Source organism: Glycine soja, chromosome 18 (genome assembly GCF_004193775.1).
Source record: "Glycine soja cultivar W05 chromosome 18, ASM419377v2, whole genome shotgun sequence".
Lineage (NCBI taxonomy): Eukaryota > Viridiplantae > Streptophyta > Magnoliopsida > Fabales > Fabaceae > Glycine > Glycine soja.
The window spans coordinates 47,868,943-47,878,468 of NC_041019.1; the positions used below are offsets into that span (position 1 = coordinate 47,868,943).

Consider the following 9,526-nt stretch of genomic DNA (forward strand, 5'->3'; position numbering starts at 1 on the left):
CCCTAATAATTTCTTCGTGGAAAGACAACTATTCTTTGCAAAACATCTACAATTATCATCTATCACTCCCTGTTTGGATTAAAATTTACAAACTTAAGTTTGGATTAAACTTACATTTGTAAAAAAATTCCAAGTCTTGTTTCTTCAAAACTAAGTTTTTAGTAAAAATTTCATTCTCAAACATATCTTCAGGGTAACTAAACATAATCATAAACTAATTTTACTCTCAAATATAATCCTGGAACACTTCCACGGGAAATCCAAATAAGCTTTAATAATTTCATCCTAAGAGATCTTATTTAAAGAATATAGTACACCCAAAGCGTATAAGAGAAGCCATCTACTTTTGTCCTTATCATGAGTGACAAAAGGTAGTCTACCAATGATCTTATATCTCAAAAGACATGTAAAACATAAACACAAATTAAATTCGCATGACAAAATTTCCAATAAAGACAACATACTTAAAACATATAGATAAAAAAATTCAACATGCTTCAATGAAAATTTAGAAAGAGAAGATAAATATAATAATTTTTATTTTATATGTTTCTTTTTATCTGTCTTTTAACGTTATTTTTATATAAAAAGTAGAAACTAAGAAATACAATAACTTTTTTATTTTAATAAAATAGTTATAGGGTTTCTTATTTTATCTTTTTTTTTTTTATTTTCATTTCACAAAAATGCATCTGTAGATTAATTAAAGATTAAGTGAAAAGAAAAGGTATAATTAATAAAAAGAGTAATTAATGTGATCTTAAACTTTATAAATGACCTATGAATAGAATTAATTTTATTTTAAAAAATAAATAATTAAAAAGGAATAGACAGAGTATTTTATACGTGTGAAAATGGGAAAAGCATTAATTTTATAAAATAAATTTTGGTTTAGAGTAAATTAAAATTATTTATGTTATTTGTAAAAATTTGTTTTTAACATAATATGAAAATATAAATTTAAATAAAGTTTATAGTTTTAGTTTTAATGAAACATATTTAAAATAATTGATATTTTACAAAATTGCATTTTCTTATCGCAAACATTGTTTAAGGTGTTTGATCACTGATTCAACTATAAGTCCAATCTGAAATATAAAAGCTACTGCACTTTTTCACGCGTTTGCGACATTGGCAATCAGGACAATGAGTTCCGACTTACTAAAATTTAAATTAATTTTTTACAGTTTACTTAAATTAATTTGTTAGTTCTAGTTTAACTTGTCTTCAAATTTATTGTTTGAATAAATAAATCAATATTGAATTTTATATTTTTTAATTGAAGTTTATAAATTCAATGACTTAGATTCAAATATATAATTGTGTAGTTAGTCAACCAAAAAAAAAAATTGTCGACCTATATTAAAATTAAACATTACATGTTTTTTTAATGCAATTAAAGATTATATTTATTTCTACCAATTCATATATAACAAACTTGACTTTTTAAAAAAAATGAAAATAGTTATAAATTATTATTAAAGAAAAAAATGATTTGTAACTATAATGAAATTTATAAATTATTATTAAAATAATTATTTTTATTATCAGTGAAATAATCATATTAATTAAATTAATCTTATATTCAACAGCATTTATTTGTATTTTTATATTTCACTCATATTTATTAATACCTCTATTTGCTAATTATTCTTTAAAAAATTGCTACCGATAAAAAGTTTGGCTTATTTAATAAATAAATCAAAACTTTCAAACCCCCTCCCTTTAAATTGTTAATGAATCGAGATCCCGGTAGATCTTAGAAACTAGTTTATATTAAGATTTATTAACATGTTTATAAAAAAATAGTAAAATGTTTAATTACAAGTTTTAACACTTTAAAATTAATGAAATTAAAAGGTATATTTAAATTAATTTTAGCTACATATTTTATATTAAATGTATATTAAAACATAATTAAAAAGAGAAAATTTATTAAAAATATCAATCAAGTTTTCAGACAAATATTAACCACCAACAAATTTTATAAATATTTCGTACCTATAAATAATAAATTGTGGGAAAAGCTGATTGTTAATGCTAACCAAACCACCATGCACTTATTCTTATTTGGAAGCCTATTTACAACGTGATTGAATCAGTTAATGATTATAATAACCTTGGCTTGTTGAAACGTGCATCAATGGAAACGTGTCAACTCAATTACATGGAAGTTGTGTGTTGTCGTATTAATTGGGAAAATTCATGTCACATCATTGTGTTATCTTTTTTCCTTTTCTCATGAGCCATACTCAGCATTCCACTAGCTAGGCCAACGAGGGAGAAAGGTATATATGCTCAAATCGACCCTATCACTTGCCATTATTCAATTTTTCCCTGAATTGACCAAGGCAAATAACTCTCACTTTGAGATATGAGGACACATGAAAGGAAAATTTTGACATGTGATTGAAGCTGTTAATTTCATTTTCAACTATTGCACCCCAAAATAAAAACATGATAAAACATTATCTGCCCCATCCACTAGAAAGCCAAGTGTCCAATTATTTAGATTCAGACTCTGTCATTTGCTCGTACTTTCTCTGTTTCAAATTTTTTGATGTTTTAATTTTTTTTATTATATTTTATAAATGTTAAGTTTCATATATATATATATATATTTTTTACATATACTGTTATTTGACCATATATCTTACTTTTCAACATGACGAGTTGATGTATTAGTAATCTTTGTACTTGATTCTCTTCATGTGTCACATAATAAGTTAAGGGTATTATTAAATAGTTATTTCTTAATATCTATACATTGACTTTAAACATCAATACTTTTAAAGGAAAGGTAATAACATGTTTGAAAACTCTTAAGAAGTACAAAATTATGTGGGAAATATAAGTTATAACTATCAACTTAAAATTACACATGAAACATAGAAAATTACATTGTGAAACCAAACACGTTATTAATTGACATTATTAAGTCATGGTTGGAAAGCCAGTGATTCAACTTGGGCCTTTCCACAAGGTCCATTTAGCCTAATGTAAAGTCTGTATTCATCATAGGTCATTGGTGAGTACAAGGCTGGCCTCTCCTCTGTCACAAGCTCCTTGGCAGGTTGAATGAGTAAATCACTTCTCGGGTTATAGAACAATGCCAAGGACACACGATCTTTGTTTGAGTTCACAATCACCCTGTGCTCTACACTCTTGTATATTGCATTGCTCAGCACCTAAAAAGATAAACATGCATTGAACACTGATTAATTAGTAACAACCACCAATTGTTGAAATTTGAGCCTGAAAAGTGCTTGTTTGAGATAATTACTTTAGAAAAAAAAATAGTAGTATAGTATAATATATAATTTATTTCCTCAAAATAATGTTCAAGCAAACATGTAAGACAAATGGTATGACTAAAATAGTGTGAAAGGAGTGATTAATGTAATTAGTCATTATATAGCAGCTTGACTAGTAAAAAGGTTTGAAGTTTGAACAAATCTAGAGAGGGCTGGACCTGAATTTGGTCACCAATGTTGATGACGAATGCATTTGGGACAGGCTTAACTATGACCCATTCATCTCCTCTTCTTACTTGAAGGCCAGACACAAAATCATCAGAGAGAAGAATGGTCATGCCACCAGGGTCTGAGTGAGGGGAGAGTCCAAAAGTGAGGTCAGGTTGAGGGCACTTTGGGTAGAAATTCACCCTTAGGCATGCACCAACCTCACTCTCTCCCCCAAATGCATTGAGAAGGAAATCTTCTTTCAAGCCAAGGTTTATTGACATCATTTTGAGTATCCTTCCTCCTAGCTTAACCACTTCCTCCCCATATTCAGCAATCACTTTCCTATCACCACAAAAAGCAGAAATTAGAGGGGGAAAATAGCACAAATTTGCTAAGCCATTATTTTCTCCATCTTAGATAGTGACAACATTAATGTATACCATCAATATAAAGTGTTCCAAGGCAATGCTCCTACATACATTTATTATCAAACAGAGACATCAAACCACTTAGCCAAATATGTTTCCTGATTATATACCATTAGTGCATTACCATACATAGAAGCAATAGGGTCCCTATTTACACTGTGTAAAATATACTCCTATGCAGCTCATGAGTTAGCTCAAGAGAGAAAAAAATAAATAAATTCACTGACTTCTCTGTGTATGTACAATAAAAGAAAAAGAACACAACTGAATATAATAGCATCCTTTTACTGGTATATATATTAATTTCACAAGGCTTATTTTATTGTTTGTTGGTATTTGAGCATGAATAGTTTGTGACATGAAAATATTTGTTAACACAAATTTGAGATAATAAAATAGTAATTTTTTTAATTTTGTGGTGTATTTTAATTAAAATGTGTGTGTATAAAAAAATAAAAGATAAAAGACAATTGCACAATTCATTTCATACAATTTGAAATCTCTAGTAGCTCATATTTAAAAATGTGGACCTGTTTCTTAGATGGAACCATTGGACCAAATGGTAGCTAATAGGAGAGTTTTGGTCCAGCAAAGTTTACAAACACCCGTGAATCTTTAATGCCTTTAATTGGTTGGACCAATTAAACACACTGGCATCTTTTGTCCCACAATTAATTCTTCTTTATCTTAATGCTTATTTTTCAACACTTTTTTTTTTTTTTTATATAGACTGCAAGAAATCTGACTTTGCCATGTACCGCCACACGTTTTACATGCAAATGTCGAGTGTACGTGTTTGTTTACGCTTGAAAAAAGTGTTCAATAAGCATTAATTTCTAGAGCATAATATGAAGCTGCACCACCCCCACTGGGTTAGTTACAAGTCTCCAAGTTTGAAATAGTCAAAAAGCCATACTTATTCCTTTGTTTAATTTTTCATATAAAAAAATACTTTAAATTAATAAATAGAAGTTTAATTTCCGCTGTATAAAAAAAATAATAAAGTGAAGACTCATTCATGTTTAACACGGCTCTACTCAACATCCTCCAAATTGGCAGGTCCAAAATTTTCACTATCACACTTTTGTTTATGCCTACAAGGTTGCAACCCTCTTCCCAACCTCTTATAAGACCTTAATATAATGAAAAGAACATCACTTTAATTAGTTGGATACACCATCATTCAGCAGCTAATATTAAGTAAATATATAAGTAGCCATGGCCGCATCTTACCAAACAAATAAGAAAATATATGTGCAACGAAATATATCCACATGTTTCAATTAATTCTTAATTTGAGCCTGGATAGGGGAGTTTGAGCAAGCAACCTATCACTTAATTACTACCAATAAATCCAAGTCACGGTGTATGGGATAATATGGTAATTATAATGAGCTCACACGGAGTAATTGTTTCAAAGCAGACATGATCCGATATATATATATATATATAAGGGAAATATATATAATATGTAAAAGTATATTGTAAAGATAAGAACATCTTTGACACGATTCGTACAATTTTAGTGTTTAATACATGTGTGCCAAATAATTATTTCAGTGTTTATAATGAAAAATCTTACTAAACATTTTTCAATTTTGGGCTTATATAAGTTACAACTAACAAGAACCACACTAACTTAAAAACAAAACTTTATAATACATATATATATAAATAAACATATTTCTTTCATCACTTTTTTTAAATGTCACTTTTAGTTTATTATATTTTAATATTTTTTATTTTGATATATTAAATTTTAAAAATTTTATTTTAATTATTTATTTGATTTTCTGTTAAAAATGTCAGTGTTTCATCAATATTTTAAATTTTGACGGAACACTAAATATAAGTAAAATAATTAATTTAAAATATATAATAATAACTACAAAAAATTAATTATTTTAAATTTTAAAACACCAGCATACTAGTATTTTTAATAGAAAATAAAATAAATAATTAAAATAAACTTTTAAAAACATAAAAAATTAAAATAAAACCTTTAAAACTTAATGTATAAAACTTTTAAAATTTAATATATTAAAGAAAAAAATATTAAAACATAATTGACTGTACCAAAAGTGACCATTTTACCTTTTTTTTCCGTCTCTCTCATTAAAGAAGCTTGAAGCTTCAAGTCGTTTTGATCCTTTCTAAATTTGAAGTAACAGAAGGAAAACATCGATTGGAGAGAGAGTCAAAGTTAAAAAAGGATTTCTCACTTCTTTCACTATTTTTTTTATTCTCACTTCTTTCACTCATTTAAAACTGTGCATATTGATACTTTTATCTCAAAGGTTAAAGGTAAATGTCTACCTAAATTTGGAGTGGATAGGTGTAGAGTACAGGATATAGAAAGAAAAAAAATTGAAAGAGAAAGAGAAATAACAAGAAAAACATGTAAAGTGATAAAATAAAATAAAAATAAAAAGATGGAAAAATAGATGAACTGAAATAGTTATCCTAACTGTATGCATTTTTGGGGGTGCATAATGATAATTTTCACTCTTAAAAGCAACAAAAAATAGATTCATATATTACCAAAAGAGAGAAAAATTAATCGGACATATGATATGCATACCTAAAGGATTGTGGAAATGCAAGCCACTTAGCTTGGTTCCTAAGTGAGGGAGGCCTGTAATGGAGAAAGAAGTAGTCACTCCAGTCCAAGGTGGCACCTTTCTGCACTCCCAAGCGACTTCCATAGCCCTCATAAGTGGTGGGGGAGTTGGCATACTCCTCCTTCACCTCAAGTGGCTGGTTGAAGAACTCGCGCCACAGTTCCCTAGAACTTTTCATCAACTCATGGCTAACCCCATGGTTCACCACCTGGAAGAACCCCCACTCCCGACACGCCTCGTTCACGTGTCGGAATATCTTTTCTCGGAGGATTTGATCCTCCGAGAAAAGATGTTCCAGGTCAATAACGGGGATGTTAACATGATCATGGTCACGAGTCTCTTGCCCGTGACCATGACCATGATCATGTTCGGTTTGTGAAGGTTTAAAAGAAGTGGTGTTGGAGGGTCTTTGGGAGTGTGGCCTAATATAGCGTGAAGGGATTGAGCTTAGGCCACTGTCAGCTAAGGATTGGACTCGAACTATGGGTTCAGGCCATGCTTGGCAACTCATCATTGTTGCTGTTTTGGAAAGAACTAAAGAAAAGCACAAAGACAAAGAGGGATTGGAGGGGATTCTAGCTATAGCTAGTGTGTTTAGTTGTAGTGTGATTGAGAGCAACTAAGTGAAGCCTATATATAGATAGCATGAGATGCCTTAATTTCGGCGCCGTGATGAAATTGAATTGCTTGTGCGTTGTGGCTATGATATTCTATACGCCCATAGATAATATATTTTGTGATGTTGTTTTAATTTAATTAATAATTTTGAGTTTTAGTATTCAATATGTAATTATGTTAAATATTTTTTAAAAGAAATTAATGTTTCTTATTTTTATAATTTTTTTCGACTCAAACAAATTTATTTTCAATGATACTGTGTTCTTTTTTTTTTTTTACCAAAATAGAAAAGAAATATCTTTGGTTTATTAATTTTTGTGTCTAACAACATATGGTACACATGTTAGATCCGGATAACATATGATACCACGCATTGACTATAAAACATAATATAAAAGTCTTGTTCTATATATTAATTAATTTGAACATTTTAAGATATTGCAGAGCTACATATATTTTTTATTCTATTTAAAAATGGTGAAATAAACGAAAACAAAGCAGAAAAAAATTATCCTATTATCTTTGTTTGTGAGTGTTGCCGCTAACTATCGTTAGTAACAAATTTGATGACGCTTTAATAAGTAAAAAAATTCTATTATAGATATTGATCACAGTGGGATTTTCCATTTTTCAAAACTTACACTTATAAATTGATTAGTCTTTATACCCACACGAAACTTTTTATGTTAGACATAGATTATAATTATATATATTATAATTATTATTTAAATTAAAATATTTTAAATTGTTAAAATATATATTTTATTTTTAGTTAAAAAAATTATAATTTCTTAATTGAATTATTTTTATGATATATAATACAAATTTTTTCATTTCTAAATATTAAGCCGAAAAAATTTATTATATAAAATATATTTAATATCGTATAATAAATTAATGTATAATAAATTAATATTCACTTAATGAATGCACAAAATCAAGTATTCATTAACAATACCATCAAAGTTTATTATCATTCTCTTAATATAGTAAATTAATGTATAATAATCAATTAATTAATATATGAATATATTAAATTCCATTAATAAATTAATGTATAATAATCACTAATGAATGCATGAAATCGAATATTTATTAATGACACCATTAAAATTTATTATTTTTCTCCTAACATCATATAATAAATTAATGTGTAATCATAAATTAATGAATAGATGAATATATTAAACTCCATTAATGAATTAATGTATGATAATCACATTCGTGAAATCAAATATTCATTAACAATAACATTAAAATTTATTATCCTTCTCCTAATACTATATATATAATAAATTAATGTATAATAACCAATTAATGAATACATCATGAATCTATTAAACTCTATTAATGAATTAATGTATAATAATCACTTAATGAAGGCATGAAATCTAATACTTATTAACGACATCATTAAAATTTATTACCTTTTTTTTAATACTACATAATAAATTAATGTATAATAATCAATTAATGAATACATCAATGTATTAAACGCCGTTGATAATTTAATGTATAATAATCACTGAATGAATGCATGAAATCAAATACTCATTAACAACACCTCTAAAGTTCATTATTTGTCTCCTAATAGCACATAATAAATTAATGTATAATAATCAATTAATGAATACATGATTGTATTAAACTTCATTAATGAGTGCATTTAAAATTCACTTTCTATTAAATATTTCACTAGATAATTAATATTTTAAAATTTCATAGAAAGACAACTTTGTAATATATTTTTTATTTCTCTAATTAATTAAATTTTGACTCAATTACTACACAATATTGGTCAAGGGTCCTCCATGGAAAAAAAATATCTAATGCTTCATTGAATTTGTGAAAGGACAATTAATTTGGAACAATTTGTACAATCCAAAAAAAGTCATATTAAATGAAACACATGGAATATTTTACATCATATAATAAAAGAATATATTATCACCAATAAATGAATTATGAAATCAAATATATATTAATTACATCATTAAAATTCTTTATCTTTCCCCTATACTTAATAATAAATGTGTATTTAAAATTTATTTTTTATTAAATGTCTTACTGATTAATATGATTCATGAAATAAATAAAAAAGAATAGGATAACTAAAATTAATTGTCTAAAGTGCCCTTATTATAAACAGGAAAAAGTGCTCTAAGACATCTCACTTTATATATATTAATAAAGATTAAAGAGCTTCCTTCTCAATACCTTATAATAAATATGCATTTAAAGTTCACTTTCTATTACACGTTTCACTAATTAATGTGGTCTATTAGATAAATAAAAATAAAATAACTAAAAGTAAATCATCTAAATTGTTCTTATTTTAGGGAGGAAAAAATACACCAAAACTTTCTTACTTGATGTAGTACTATTATTAAGAATT

At 26.9% G+C, this 9,526-nt stretch overlaps 1 protein-coding gene across 1 annotated transcript; it reads right to left on the minus strand.

Annotated features, from left to right (window-relative positions):
• Positions 1 to 2,787: 2,787 nt before the first annotated feature.
• LOC114397743 (probable 2-oxoglutarate-dependent dioxygenase At5g05600) lies at positions 2,788 to 7,142 on the minus strand. The gene is made up of 3 exons (XM_028359931.1): positions 6,474 to 7,142; positions 3,473 to 3,806; positions 2,788 to 3,188 (listed from the first exon to the last, which is right to left on the minus strand). Exons 1-3 carry the CDS (start codon positions 7,025 to 7,027, stop codon positions 2,940 to 2,942), a joined length of 1,137 nt encoding a protein of 378 aa, XP_028215732.1. The 5' UTR covers positions 7,028 to 7,142; the 3' UTR covers positions 2,788 to 2,939.
• Between the last annotated feature and the right edge of the window lie 2,384 nt (positions 7,143 to 9,526).